The sequence below is a fragment of the Leptonotus elevatus genome, chromosome 19 (assembly GCF_054856555.1).
Source record: "Leptonotus elevatus isolate MCC_2025b chromosome 19, RoL_Lele_1.0, whole genome shotgun sequence".
In the NCBI taxonomy this organism is placed as follows: domain Eukaryota; kingdom Metazoa; phylum Chordata; class Actinopteri; order Syngnathiformes; family Syngnathidae; genus Leptonotus; species Leptonotus elevatus.
Genome location: NC_141257.1, coordinates 17,210,919 through 17,227,166, shown reverse-complemented (window position 1 = coordinate 17,227,166; position 16,248 = coordinate 17,210,919). Strand labels below are relative to the sequence as shown.

The 16,248-nt window shown below is 40.1% G+C and overlaps 1 protein-coding gene across 5 annotated transcripts in view; it reads left to right on the top strand.

The window, feature by feature from the left end:
- The window catches only part of top2b (DNA topoisomerase II beta), a 109,950-nt gene that overhangs the window by 59,996 nt on the left and 33,706 nt on the right, over positions 1 to 16,248 (top strand). For all 5 annotated transcript variants that reach the window (XM_086062037.1, XM_086062040.1, XM_086062039.1 and 2 more), the window contains 6 exons: positions 3,270 to 3,501; positions 6,411 to 6,545; positions 6,644 to 6,844; positions 6,955 to 7,150; positions 7,227 to 7,318; positions 14,312 to 14,467. In XM_086062037.1, coding sequence (XP_085918163.1) covers positions 3,270 to 3,501; positions 6,411 to 6,545; positions 6,644 to 6,844; positions 6,955 to 7,150; positions 7,227 to 7,318; positions 14,312 to 14,467 — 1,012 coding nt within the window. The remainder of the gene's footprint in view (positions 1 to 3,269; positions 3,502 to 6,410; positions 6,546 to 6,643; positions 6,845 to 6,954; positions 7,151 to 7,226; positions 7,319 to 14,311; positions 14,468 to 16,248) is intronic.

Below are 16,248 nucleotides of genomic sequence, written 5' to 3'. Positions count from 1 at the left end.
ACTTTGTCGGTTGGAAATCCTTTCGATGTATCTTTGTAATTCCAGACACTTCTTTGCCATTCCCATTCGACGTTCCATGGACCGGCACACAATGTGGGGCAAATGACGGCATGTGAATACTATCTAGAAGTTTCATTTCACATCTTTGTACGCTCAATTTTGCACCCGTGAAAGGCACTCGTGTGCACCATTGTGAAGCGGTTCGTGAAAATCCGGAGTGAATGAACAAATGAATGAATCAAAGTAACTTTTAGTAAGCAACACGAGCGCTCCTCAGCATTTGGTTGCGTTGTCTTGCTGGTCGTTTGCCCCATGAAAGGCCTGCTGGGTCGATAGGTGGGGCTCGGTGACATCTGTGAATACTATGTATAGCAACCAGTACCTTAGGAAAAATATATTGACCCTAAACGTTCAGGAAGTGTTGAAAGGCCACTGGGAAGGGAATTCCAATACCAGGTAAGAAACATTGTCTGAGATATGAGCCCTTGAGGATATTTGACATCTGAACAGATGAAATGGGGAAAAATTGTGATTTGGCCTCAACTCAAAACAACTTTGAAGTTTCCATTAAGCTTACAATTCATCTCTTGAGGCATCATCTGCCAAATTTGCTAGTTTTAATGTTGCTACAAGGGGTGTAACTGTTCACAGCAGTTACGGTTAATTACATCGGTTTTGGGGGTCACAGTGTGGTACAAGTTCGGTGTAACAGGTATAACAACCACAACCCAGCCCCAGATAATCAAACCAAACGATAATCTTAACAGATAATCACACACACACACGGCTCATACTGATATCGGCCCACGGAAGAACCTCCGACTTGAAATCGGGGGTATTCAACATGCTGGATTGTTTTGGCCTGACTTCGCTCCATGTGCGGAGTGCCCCAAGGACAAACCACTGCACAGCCAATCAGAAAGTGAGCTGGCAAGGAAGACGGTGTGGAATCCAAAATCAAAACGGTCATGACGCAGCAGAAAGTCCGCGCTTACACTCCTTTTTTTTTTAAATCCACGCACACACACACACACATAGTACACAAACAAACGTGGTCTCCGTGTGGGAAGCTAACCCGCGCCACCCAGAGCCCATTTACACTCAACTTCAAACAACGCCTTTTCTTTTTATGCATCTTTTCGCGACTGGTCCTGCATGTTTGTTGACTCGGAAGTTACGTTTAATCTCAAGAGGTGTTGCGAGACTTTCCCGTTCAAGAATGAACTCGGTTCATGTGTGTTGTGTTGATTGTGCCGTATGGCTGCACACCACACACGGTGTTAACCAGGCTTGAGACAGGCATTAATATCTCTTAAGATTATTGTTTGGTGTCGGCGCGTCTTTACAATTGTCAGGAGGGGAGATTTGGGGCTAAAATCCTCCTGCCGTGTGAACCAGGTTTAAAATAGTTTGGTATAAAATGCAAATTACCAATTAAAAGTACTCAAGCTTTATTTTCAAGTCCCCCATTTCACCGCCCCACAGCCCCTAACCCCCCAAACAGCTTGCCTGCATTGCCAGAGATAACTATCAGTGGCATGGGAAGTTCATCTCGTTAGTATCATCAATATTATTGTTACTGTGTATTTAAAAAAAAGAAAATTTAATTAATCATCAAAAATATTGCTTTTATATATGCCAGCACTGTATATTAAAAGCAGAATGGCTCCCTGCAAATATAGCAGCTTTGAATTCCAATGCTCAAATTTCACACTAATTACATTTTGGTCTTCATTGGACAAGATAATTGTTTTAGTATTCATACTTTTATATTGTTGCCTACTTTTATTTTTAATATAATTTTGTTTGAGATTTTACTAATGTGAAATAGGTACCTGGGGATCTAATTACAGAATTCCTACAGGTTTCTTCAAGTTAAATTTAAGACTTTTTAAGGCCTATTTAAAACCTTAAAAAACTTAATACCTATTACACAGCCATATCAGCAAATAAAGTGTAAAAACTAAACTGCATCTAGTGGTGTTGTAGCGTGTGATCTTCAGTGAACGTTCGCTGTATTTTAATCCTAGATTAATTTTGACCCGGGGCTGCTGTGCGCGCTCAATGATTGGCTCTGCTCTGTTGACACTATTTTATTTAATCTAAATGACAAATGACACTTTGAGGAGAAATGAGACACAGAGAAGTCGCATATAGCATCAGATTTAAGAAACATATAACAAAATTCAACACTTTTTTAAGACTTTAAGTTATTGTTTCCAAAGTTCATAAATTCAATGCTTAAAAAAACAATTTATTAAGACCCAGCAGGAACCCTGTAAGCGTCAAAGCTGCACGAGAGATCTTGAGAGACTTGGCGCGCTGGTTTCAAAATGAACTTAATACCTCTCGACAGTCTCATTCACTTACGGGGTGCAATACTGCAATGTTCATCAAACAACTTCATCATCAAACTCACTGACATCCTCGCTGACGAGTCATCAATGGACAGTGTGTCCAAGAGTTCCACCCCACTCGCGCCAATGAGGTTGTAGAAATCCCTCACCTTCCAGCGAAATTCGCCCATGAAACTCAAATAGGTCACCTATATGAATCGTGTAGATCCGAAGAGAAAATATTTCGGCCGGGGGGCATGGGAGTCATGATGTATGTGGAACGAGCTCATTCTGGGGCCAATCGTGCGTCGTCCAGTAACTGGAAGGTCCGCTGTTAGATTACCGCTCTCCCCAAGTCATGTGTCGTTGTGTCCTTGGGCAAGACACTTCACACACATTGCCTCTGGTGCCACTCCCACTGGTGTTTGGATGGTGTAGTCTGCCCCAGGGCATCTGTGGCTACATATGTAGTTTACTGCGACCAAAGTGTGAATGTGTGAATAATGTATCCCCAGTGAGCTATTTCAATGTGCTACAGAAAAGTGCCTTATAAATCTGATGTATTATTATGCACAATACCAGTATCTGCAGCTGCACATATGCATAAATTATCCAGGCATTTTGTAAACAAAATAGCATGTCCTCCATTCACTACTAGTAAAAAACACTAAACTTTTCACTCTTTTCTGAAGAAAAATTGTATCATTACATCCCTAATAAATTTGCAGTTATGTGCAGATATATGTTAAAGTGCATGTCAAAACAACAACAAGAACAACAAAACTAACTGTAATGGAAAATATTACTATTTTTGGAAACATACACTATCACAAAATGTAGTCTTTACAGTGATGCATTTGATGGTCAGTCAGGATTTGTGTTAACTACATATGGGTATTCTATGACTGATAACTTTTGTCTCAATTCCTACAGTCCTCTTGCCAAGCTGTTATTCCCAGCAGTGGATTCCAACCTGCTGAAGTTTCTTTATGATGACAACCAGAAGGTGGAGCCTGAGTGGTACATTCCCATCATTCCAATGGTGCTTGTAAATGGTGCGGAGGGCATTGGAACAGGCTGGGCATGTAAGATTCCCAACTACGACCCACGAGAGATTGTCAACAACATCAGCCGGATGCTAAGCCATCAAGACCCACTGGCAATGGTAAACTAGCTAGAGAAGTACAGTGGTCCCTCGCTACATTGCGGTTCACTTATTGCGGATTCACTCTATCACAGCTCCCCTCCCCGTTCTTTATTTATACTGCTAATTTTGTCTTTTTTTTGGTAATATTTAAGTAAATATAAACAGCTATTTCTTTTATTCAACACAATCTATTACACTTTTAATCAAAATATATCTGGTAAATTAAAAAACGTTTATCATGATAAGTAAAAACATTTTTGTGACATTTTACTTCTTTTCAGTTTTACTTCTCGTCAGTGTCCCATCAGTGGTGCAAAGGGATCTGGTCGAAAGACGTGCACGGTCTGCACTTACGCATCCCATTTGCACTGTTAGAAATTTGCAATTTTGAAAGGAAGTGTCATATAGGAAGTGGTGGGATACACTTCAAAATAAGAGCACTGCACTCTGATAATCAGGAAGTGGTTCTATAGCTTTGAAAATAAAAGCCAATGCACTCGGACCAACTTGTAAAACGCGCATTAACTACGCTTACTACCAGGCAGCACAACCTCAAATTACTGTTAGTTTATTCCGCAAAGAGTGATTAGAACAGAAAGTAACTTGATCATGTTTAAAACCCACGTCTTATACAGTTACTCTATAGGACGGTATGCACCTGCTCCTGAGGTCAGTACAAGTGTTACTTGTTTAAGTTTACTTGATAATCAAGTTACTTATTGTCGAACCCATACAATTATAACATTTGGCTAATTTTAACGATATTGGCTGCTACATAAATGATTAAAACCCACATCATATAAAATAGCAATGTATTAAATGAACCAACAACAGTCTGCTAAATTCCTTTTGCACACGTTTCCATAATTATCACTGCTTCCAATGTATGCATTATATTTGAGCATTAATTAAATGACTGAATATGAAAGGTGAGCTATATGTTCTTGTCTGTGGTCGTAGATTCCCCATGGTTAATGATCATATTCTCTGTTACAATTTTTATTTGCCATAATTTTTTTATTTGACTTTACACCATTTCTAACCCAATGTTGACAATGTCTTTGTAGTATCTGATCATAGTCATCAATTTAAGAGAAAGTAAACATTAGGCTAAGGATTGGTGAGGACGCTGGCGTTGTCGCCGCTTCTCAGTCGAGCTAAAAAAAATGAGTTTTTTAAACAAGCAGTTTTTTTAAACACGTTTTTTTTTTTTAAACCAACGTCGAGGTTTTGAATAACCAATTTTTTAATTTTTTTATTAAACAACCTTTTTACTTTTCCGAACCACAGACCAGTGGGCCTTTTTGGGTAGTTGGGTTTATGCTCGTCTCGGCTGCTTCTCAGCTTTGGAACTCTCTGCCCCCTGATCTCCGCAATTCACCCTCCTTGACCATTTTCAAATCCAAACTAAAAAAACAAATTTTCAAGATTGCCTACACACTTTAAATTACACTGCTTCTTTATTTTTTAGCTTTTTTATTATTCTATCTAATCTGTAGAATTTTTGTTTTTCCGCAATTCACCCTCCTTGACCATTTTAAAATCCAAACTAAAAAGAACAAATTTTCAAGATTTCCTACACACTTTAAATTACACTGCTTCTTTATTTTTAGCTTTTTTATTATTCTATTTAATCTGTAGAATTTTCGTTTTTCCGCAATTCACCCTCCTTGACCATTTTCAAATCCAAACTAAAAACCCACCTTTTCAAGATTGCCTACACACTTATTTATTTTTAGCTTTTTTATTATTATCCTATCTAATCTGTAGAATTTTTGTTTTAAGTTTAGTTTTTAACTGTTGTACAGCATCCTTGAGGGTCTTGAAAGGCGCTTTAAGTGAAATTAATTATTATTAGAGCCAGAGCAGCCAACGCTGCGAGGTCCCTTATTGTTTTTTGTTCTTCTTCTTTTTCTTCTTCTTTGTAAACAATCTCATTTTTAGGGACCTAACATTGCACACTCCTCAGGCTCTGCAAAAAAAATTATATTATGAAGTTGTCATAACAACATAACAACATATACAACAACATATAGCGCCCCCTAGCGTGGAAAAATATGCACCAATCCCGGCACGTTTGACCGAGGGCTACAACAATTGGCAGGCATGTGAAGCACACCAAGACACACAAAAAAGTCAGTGGAAGCCATATCCTAAAATGTACAGGAAGTGAGCTATGAATTTTTGAATGGCCAATTTTGGCCAATTTTTGCACATTCACTCTGGTCATTCTTTTTGCCCATTTGCCAACAGTTTTCATCCGATTTACTAACTTAGCATGTATCATCTCAAGACCTGACTGGCAACTGGGGGAAAAATCTTGACTTTTTGAAATACTATATGATGGGGGCGGGGCCTCAAATGTTGCCTTTAATATTTCCTTCATCATAAAAGAGGAAAGGCTTAATAACTACGCTGAACAAAGCTAAAAAAAAATCCCAAACTTATCATGCATCTTACTAGCCATGACCTGAAAACATCTATATAATAATAATAATATATATATATATATATATATATATATATATATATATATATATATATATACACACAACACAGACTCCATGGATCCAGCTAATTACGTGGCTTAAAACAACTTCTGCACTTCTTCCACCCTTTACACACTTTATAAATTCAGGAGAAAGTGGCCCGACACCCCGGCTACAAAGTCTTTGAATAAAAAAATATTTTAAACAATTAAACAACGACTTTAAACAATTAAACAACAACTTTATGCGTGCATGACAATTATGTCAGTACTGAAATCAGTTACGATCAAGGGATGGGAATCAAGACATGAGTTTGTTTTTTGTTTTATCCATCCATTCATTATCCGAACCGCTTATCCTCACGAGGGTCGTGGATGTAATATAAAATGTTAAATTTCACAACTTTCTTTAATTTGTCTAACCTTTGTTTCCTAAAAGCTTCCCAGATATAAAAACTTCAAAGGGGTGATTCACGAACTCGGTCCGAACCAGTACCTGGTTAGTGGAGAGGTGTCAGTCCTTGACAAAAACACCATTGAGATCACAGAACTTCCTGTACGGACATGGACACAGGTACACTTCACCTCCTGGTTCATCAAGATAAGCAGTACATTAATTAATTAATGAGAACTAGTGCTAAACATAAATGCCATCTCCGCCGTCATGTACAGGCTTATAAGGAATCTGTGCTGGAGCCGATGCTGCAGGGCACCGAAAAAACACCATCACTCATCAGCGATTATAAAGAGTACCACACAGATTCTACTGTGAAGTTTGTGGTTCGCATGTCTGAGGAAAAACTAGCCCAGGCTGAGGCAGCTGGCCTCCACAAAGTCTTCAAGCTTCAGTCCAGCCTCACCTGCAACTCCATGGTAAACATTCCTTCAATTTGAAGTCGACTGCAAAACAGTTACGCTGTGAATTAAAGATGGTGTATGGTAGAATATGGTAGAATATTTTTTCCTGCCTTTTTTATTCGTAGGTTCTGTTTGACCACATGGGTTGCCTAAAACGATATGATTCAGTCCAAGACATTCTAAAAGAGTTCTTTGAGCTGCGCCTGCTCTACTACAAACTCCGAAGAGACTGGTTAATTGGTAGCCTTCGAGCTGAAGCAGCTAAACTGTCTAATCAAGCTCGTTTTGTTCTGGAGAAGATCGAAGGAAAAATTTCAATTGGTAAGAAAGTAAATTTTATTGTGAAAATGTTAAAATCTTCAGTCTGATATATCTTGTCTATTTTGTGTCCACACAGAGAACAAATCCAAGCGTGAGCTAATCCGCATGTTGGTCCAGAAAGGTTATGAGTCTGACCCTGTAGCTGCTTGGAGTAAGGCTCAAGAGAAGGTATGGTTATCCGCCTGGAAGCTGTGCTTGTATCAAATATTTATGTTATTTTAGTTTTTACTAGGGATGCACGATAATATCGGTGGCCGATAATTATCGGCAATTATTTACCTATTTGACGTCAAACAGATAAACCAGATAATAAAGAAATCAGTTGATAATTATCGGCAATTATCAACCAATTTGACGTTATACAGATAAACCAGATAATAAAGAAATCCGCCGATAATAATAGACTTGGTCCATCTGTTGTGGTTGTGGCTCAAGATGTGTCTCCCCAAAATGTTACCCTCACAGTTTGCCGTTTGGCCCATTTGGCCGATTATTTTGGCCGATGTTTGAACGGACGGACGGACGGACGGACGGACGGATGGATGGATAGATAGATAGATAGATAGATAGATAGATAGATAGATAGATAGATAGATAGATAGATAGATAGATAGATAGATAGATAGATAGATAGATAGATAGATAGATAGATAGATAGATAGATAGACATCCAATGAGGATGACGATGTGTGACATCAACTGCAAAAGGAACTTTTATCCCAGTCACAAGTTTAGCCATATGTTGTGTATGATGTTTGAATAGTGAATTGGTGGGAGGAAGATTTGTTTGGAAGGTGTAACTCACATTATGGTTGTAGGCTTGCGGGCTAGCTAGCAAGAAGCTACAGCACATAGCATGCCGCTGGACTCAAACTTTCGCTCCGAGTAAGTTCCAGTGAATACCGGTCGCCATTCCCTCCTCCCATTCGTGAAGCTTTTTCAAACTGCCCATGTGTGGAGGACGCGACTAGTCAGTTCGTTCGTTCCCACCTCCCCGACATGTAGCAACGGTCCCACTCGCGCGGGCGTGCACGCGTTCTCTCTCGCTCTGTCCTTCTCGCTCTCTCGCTCTGTCTCTCTTTCTCTCACCCTCTTTCGCACTCTCTCTCATCGTAGAATTATAATCCCTTGAAGTAATCCCCATTTTTAATAAATGTACCTGAAAACTGATTACATATTTTTTTCTGTAACTGTAATGGAATACAGTTAAAAAAAATTGCAATCTGATTACGTAATGGCGGTACATGTATTCCGTTACTCCCCAAGCCTGCTAGCGGCTACCTGTTAGCATGACCAACGACTGTCTGGCTGCCAGCTGCTAAGTAAGTTTGACAGTTTACTTTGATTCTTTTTCAATATTCTGGACCAAGGCTACATCGAAAAGGCGTTTTACAAAATAAATGCAGACACAAAATCTTACACGGCTATATTAGATATTTTACAGAATAAAGACAGAGTACTATTTATGTTTTTTTTTTCTGATCAGAAAAACGATCTGATTCGTGACTCAAATCCGTGATCCGATTCGAACCAACTTTTGTGATCAGTTGCACCACTACTCTATACTCAATACCATTTTCTTTTATTTTTCTTTTCTTATTTTTTTCTGGAGAGCTCAGTATTTTTCATTCGGTAATTTTACCGTTTTGACATGTCATCATCATTGCTCTCTTTTTTATATATATATATATATATATATATATATATATATTTTTTTTTTTATTAATTTTTATTTTGTATGTGGGTGAGAATGCGTATGTGCATGTGCGTGCGTGTGAGTGTGTATTCATTAGTTCACCTAAAACCTATTAAAAAATCCCATACCGTTCACCTAAACTGAACACTTCAGAATCCAGCCAGAGTCGTGAGGCTGTCAGGAGACCCGAGGAAGGACCAAAGAAAGGAAAGTGAAATCCAGCACCGACCAGACACCACCCACCGGGCCACCAACCAGAGTCCTTCACCAACCCCACAAACATCTACATTCCAACAAATCAGGGAGACCTCAAGAGACCAAAGGAGAGACTGAGGAAAGGAAGGAAGGACAGACGAAGCAGAGTGAGATCCACAGACACCAGCCTCCACTGATTCAACGACCAGAGGAAGAAGCAGATTGTGTCTTGAGTTTCGATAGATGCTGGTGTGGTGGATCTGGCATGCATGAAAATATCCACCAAAGAGGGGAGCCGTCGACCCCTGCCAGGACAGAGCAAGCGCAACACCTCAGGGCCCCCCAGGCCACGGCAGCGCCAAGGGACAACCCCCGGACCCCGCAGGGGCCACCGGCCGGAGAGCAAGCCCAGGAGCAGGAGCGTCCCCCACCCCAACACAGCCCGCGCCCCCAACCCAACTGCAGACCCGCCAGGCACCTCACCGGTCCACAGCCACCCCCCCCCCCCCCCATCCACCCCCGCCATCCACCTCAGCCCCAGGCCCCCAACCCCCCCGATCCCACACCCACCAACTGCCAGCCCTCGACCCCCAGACCCCGTACCCAGGCATCGGTGCCGAAGAGTGGCCGGACAGCGGAGCTCACCTCCCGCCGCGTGGATACCGCAAAGATACAAAAAAAAGACAAATACTTAAAAAATGCATAGAAAAATATTTTTATAACTGCAAATAAATAATCAATTAAATAAAATTATTAATAATCAGAAAATGATAAATAAATATTTTTTCACATGCAAATAAATTATAATTAACACAACATGCCACAATGGCATTTTTGGTTTTCTGAGGTAAAACACAGGAAACATCAATAAGAAAACATGTGAAATGGTTAACTATACAAGTAATCAGAACTATACACTACACAAGTGTAAAAAACAATCAACAATATTTTGAGTTAATAAACTACAAAAAAAATGAACAATCAGTAACAATTTACATCAAATGCTGCAGTTGCACTCAGCTACAGTACATCTTTCTTAAATGGCTAAAATTAAAAAGTGCAAATATCTATTAAAACATACAAGGATTTAGAAAGTGCACTTTATTCTATGGATGTCTAAGTTTGTCATGTCACTGTTCTGGTAGAATTTTTACAATAAAGTCAAGTATGTCAATGTGCTCCTGTGAGGCTTGCCCCTTATTGGGTTACAAATGAGCCCTGATGTTACTAAACACACACTCTGAAGCACAACTTGAAGCAGTAATACACAAGTAAACTCAACTAACCGTGAGCCCACGGCCAATGGCTAATAACAAAACAACAGTCACTGAACATAAAGCTAACCGGGGTAGGGACGTCCGCTGACGTCATGAGGCAAGTAAGCATAAACGCTGAGCTCCGCCGGACGAAATCATAAAAAGCATTGACAACGAACTTCACTGACCATATTCGACTTAGAAGTATACGATACATTCACTTACGAGACATAGAGGTTCTAGCAAACAAGAGGCTTCAAAGGAAAAAGGCAATAAACAACGGAGACCGCCGAGTCCAGCTAGCATTAGCTCAAATGCTACTAGCAAGACCAACATCGAAAGCCAGCCGGAACAAGTGGGGCCGTTAATGGGGAAGATGAGGAAACTCCGAAAAGAAGACCAAGAAGGCAACAGTCAAACTTAAATGTCCCTAGAAAGACTGGAACAAGTAATGGCGGAAGTAAAACAACAAATAGGAGAACACAAAGAGAGTATTAACGCCTTGGAGGAAAGGACGAGCATGATTGAGGACGCTACAAACCGCCAACAGAGGGATTTCCGGTACATACTTCACCTTAGCGCTTTCTTGCGTTTATGGTTGGATTCGTCTGACCTTAAGGCCAAATGTGACCGACGCCTACCCCCTGTGGCCAGATGTCGGCACGTCGCGTAAAAAATGACGTGAATACACACCGCACCGACTATTAACGTACCTTCAGCGCATGTGCGAGAAGTAATTCCCCTCCGTACCATCAGCTGCGGTAGTCATTATTCCTAAAGGCAACCGACAATCTCTTTACGGGGGCGGGATATAAAAACGTAAACAACTCATACCGGTGTTGACAGCAGCGCCGGGGTAAACGCGGCGGCCAGCTGGTGAAGCGAAAACGAGGAAACGCTGGAACAAGCTTCTCGTTCCCGAACGCATGAATGTACTCCGTTGTGGTTTATCCTGGAACCTGTCGACTCCTGGCTGCTACTGATCGTCGGTTCACCCGAAAAGCTTCGGCCGTGCTGCCCTCCGTATTTTGGACGCGGTGCCGATCTCCAGCTTCTGAAGGAGCTTCCTCGAGACTGCCGGACGGAAGGGCCATGCACCCCTGCTGCTCCCACAAGGATCGCGCTGTTAAATGCGTGGTCATTGACAAACAAAGCGTATTATGAGGGAGTTTTTCCTTCCAATCTTGACTTTTTGAAATACTATATGATGGGGGCGGGGCCTCAAGTGTTGCCTTTAATATTTCCTTCATCAAAAAAGAGTTAATGCTTAATAACTCCGCTCTACAAGCTCCCAAAAATCCCAAACTTCTCATGCATCTTAATAGCCACGACCTGAAAGCATCAATATGATAATATTCGGTTATACATGTAGCGCCACCTAGTGGTGACAAGAAATGTCTAACTTTACATTTTTATCTATTGTGCCGAGCCCGTTTGAGGGATCCAGTTGAAATTTTGTCAGAAAAGCCTTAAAGGGACTGCAACAGGAAAAATCTACTTTTTGGAGCTTTAAGCCATGTTAAAATGCTAATTCTTCACCAAAACATGACCAAAGTTGTGTTTTCCTCCATTCGCCCCTGTATGAGAAATTCTAGGTTATTCTGCTCTCCAAGCACCAGCCATTCCCAACCTGAGAAAACTAGCTGTTGGCACGATTTTACGTCACTGCGTGCGGCCCCACCCCCGCACCGCCTCTGTGGACTAAACGCATGCCCACTTTCTTTGAGACCTCCCTCCATGGGATATTGACAAAAGTAGCCTTTATCAATAAATATTCTGTCCAGATGAATATAAAGCAACCATTATCCTTTGCAATGCCAAAGTGCAATGACAATTGGCCGTCTTAAAATCCCAGAAAGGGTTCTGGCTGACACCTGTGTAAACTACAAGTAAAACTTATTGCGCTGCTTTGCATAAATGCACGGATGGTATAGTGGTTAGCTAAATAAGTAAGTAAGTTAGTAAGTTCGAGACCCTCTCATGGTAATTATTTATTTATTTTTCCTCCCTTCTCCTTTCCTCCTCCACTACGATTTCTTGCGGCAAGGAGCGTTTTGTTTCAAATGTTTATTGAAAAATTTAATATTCATCCAATTTCTACATGTAAAGAAGACGAAAGTATTATAACGGCTTGCCGGTCTTGCAGCGCTCCTTGGCAGCAGAGGGGCGCGGCAACCACACGAGGAGAGGCGGAGTTTTACTGAACCGGGTGTTTTACTTCCGCATTGGAGAAGTAGCCAGCAAAATACCAAATTTTCATTAAAAAAATGCATCGCGATTGTGTCAAAGATAAGATTTCATCATTATATACCTATAGGTAACTGTGGAAGGGCTTAAAATACCATGGTGTAGTCCCTTTAAGATGTTGATCCTGCCCCACACCGAATATTGTAACTTTTCGCCAAAGGGCGTGGCCATTACGGTGCCGCAAAATCTGATGATTCACAGTGACAATAAAAGCTGCGTTAACTTGACCCAGATGATCCTATCTTCTCAAAATTTCACACATTTGATGAGAGTCCAGGTCTGAATACATCTACGAATTTATATTTATTCGTACTGACTATTTACTTATTTTTTACATTTTTTCTGCAACTTTTTTCTCCAACCATGTTAACTGGATCTACCTCATATTTGCTCAGAAGAGTGTTTAGGCCTTCATGATGTCATAACACAAAGTTTGTGAGTTTTTGCGAATCGCTGTGGGTGTGGCAAGGTACTGTTCGCCAAGAAAACAACGCTAATTTTGAGGGCCTAAACATGCACAGTTAAATACAAAACCTGCTATAGTAAAGCATTAAAAATAATATAAACATTAAGAACGTTTAACAACATGGATTAAACAAACAGTTCTTTCCCCAATATAGAAATAAAATAGTTCATAATTCCAGTGTGATCTGAAAGATGCATCGATAGGTGTGCAGTCACACATTCATGAAACTTGGCACACACATCTGGCCTGGTAAAATTAGCAATATTTTATCGTGTATTGTGCGATTTTTACAAAAATTACTCACTAGAGCCCCCTAGAAATTTTTAACAAAGCAGCCCTGGTTGCCCGTTAAAGCAAGATCTACGAAAAACTTTTGGTATTTGAGGGAGGCCAAGACCTACAAAAAAGTCTCTTGAACCTATATGCATAAATGAACAGGAAGTGAGCTACGAATTTTTGAATGTCAGATTTTTGCCAATTTTTTAACATTTACAGGGGAAGTACTCTTGCTCATTTCTCCTACACATTTGATCCAATTGACTTCAATCTTGGCCTGGACCATGTTAAGACCTGGGCCATCAACAAGGGGAAAAAAATCTTGAGTTTTCTATATGAAGATGGCGGGGCATCGTATTTTGTGCTTCATATTTCCTTCGCTATGAAGGACAAAATATGTAATAACTCCCCAGGACATACTCAAAAAAAATCCCAAACTTCACTTGTATGTTTATAGTCACGACCTGAAGGTATCTCTATGACAATAGTCAGTTATAATTATATACATATTACCCCACCTAGCCCTTGGGTCGACAAAAAAAATAATTACGGCAAAATTTGGATACACTTTGTAAGTGTGATAACTAAGTCATTTATAAATATTTTTGACTTTCCACCACTTAAAATGTTTAGTGACATCAGAACAATCCATACATATGTACTTTTTATTTGTTTATTTTTGATGCCCTCTGTGGACAATAAAAGCAATATTGTACTATGAGTAAACTCATTGCCCCAAAAATAAAATAGGACGCTGAGTTTTGAAGGTCTTATCATTGACCAAAAAGCTTTACACACTCATCACACCTGGCAGAAAAAAAATTCATATGTAAAGGTTTATTATGCCATTTTCAACGAAATTCTGCTTCCAATGTGCCACTACCCCAACGTGCCAGTACCCCAACCTGCAAGTACCCCAAAGTGGCTCGGGTTTTGAGGGCCCTTTATAGCTGCCCGCAGCTCTAGTTGTAATTGTTTTTTGATGTATGTGGGGTTTTTTATCAATAATTTTTTGTCAATCACAGGCTCAAGAAGAAGATGATCACGACAGAAATGAGAGTGACAGCTCATCACACTCTGGTACGGTGTCGGGCCCAAATTTTAATTACATCCTCAACATGTCTCTATGGTGCTTGACGAAAGAGAAGGTGGAGGAGCTACTGAAACAAAGAGACCAGAAGGTATGGTTAAGCACATTTTTTCACTTTTTCTTGTCTACGCCAGGGGTTAAAGTTCTCCATCGTGGGGACGGATTTCCGTCATTTTGAAAATGAGACAGGGGTGCACCCCATAAACAAGTCCCCATGGGGACTGCATGTTTGTTGTTTAAGATCCCATCACTAAACTGACATTGCTTTCACGCATTGAATTTATTAATACCACCTTGAAAATTCTTGAAAAAGTATCGAATTTTAATATCTGGGTGAGGTCTTAAATTTCATGCTGTGTGTACCTTCTCCGTGGAGAAGCAGCAAGCCATATTAGGAGAAGTTGGCGGAACTGTCTGTCCCTAGAGTGCAGGGTGGCATTGCGGACGGGACATGTCAAGAGTCGAGTCCTCCACAAACTCCGCGGCCAATTTGAATGTAGGAGGGGAAAGAGGATGTTTTAATCGCTATTCACTGTTTGCAACTTACTCACTGAAGAAAAGGAAAAAGTTTGAACTGTCAGCATGCTGTGGCGGCCTGCTACGGAGGAGCTAGATGCTAACCCGTTACATGCTAACGTGAGTCAGAGTTCCACCTTCCTTACATATCACGCACTGATGTACTATTTAAACACCATATTAACAATAACAATTTCAAAACTAGCGACTGGGATAAAAGTTTGTTTTGCGGTTGATGTAACGCATCGTCATCATCGTCGTAGCGTAATTAGGTCATCATTACGGCGTGTGTATGTGTGCTTGCTATCTATCTATCTATCTATCTATCTATCTATCTATCTATCTATCTATCTATCTATCTATCTATCTATCTATCTATCTATCTATCTATTCATTTAAATAGGTGTCAATTACACATGGATTTTCGTTATTTGCGGTCCTGGCAGGTCTCTATCCCTGCAAATAGTTGGGGTCCACTATTACTGTCCAAGTTACATTATTAATTATTAATAGTATGGTGATTGGATTACATTATTAACACATTTTTTTTAACAAGTAACGAGAAACTGTATCAGAAGAATACAATTTAAAAGTAAACCTCCCAACCCTGCATAGCATAACATGACCATGTATAGATTATTATACATTCATCCTGTCTTTTAAGTCTGCTTGATTTTTATCTCTCAAAATGCATCGAATTGATGTTTTTAGGTATGTATTAAGTATTTTAAATTTTTTGCATTCCCAATTACCCTCCTAGAGCGGTCGTATACTTGTCACATTTTTCATCCCTGATTAATGCCTAAATATTATTATTTAAAAAGGATCAGTGTGCGCCCTACTGCCCTGCAAAATTTGTGTTAATTGACCGCAGTCAATTTAAACAAAACATTATCTGTCAAAAAATAATAATGCTTTAACCCTTGGTCTACACATTATTCTTCATGATTAGTCTTCATTTTATTAATGCAAACTACTGTCACAAGCCCTAATAAAGTTGTATCTGGCTTAAAACCTTGGCAAAAAATTATGAGCGTTCGTACAAGGAATTTTAGACTGAATCAATCACGGTCCGGGTTAACGACAACTGCCATCTGTAAAAAAGAAAAACAACTGACCTTGCATAAAAGCTCCAAACCCCTCAGTTGATGCTTTTCCGACATCCTTCTGAACATATACAATGTAAATTAATATACCAGAGCATGTCAGTGAGTGTCCAAGCGTGGTATCTTCCAGATCAAGACAAAAGGGTCTACAGTAGGCAGTGGAAGGATATATTAAAATGTGCAGAAAAGGGATTTCACAACTATCGAGGCTAAAGCATACATGTCTCAAGATAAGTCCGGTAAACAGGGT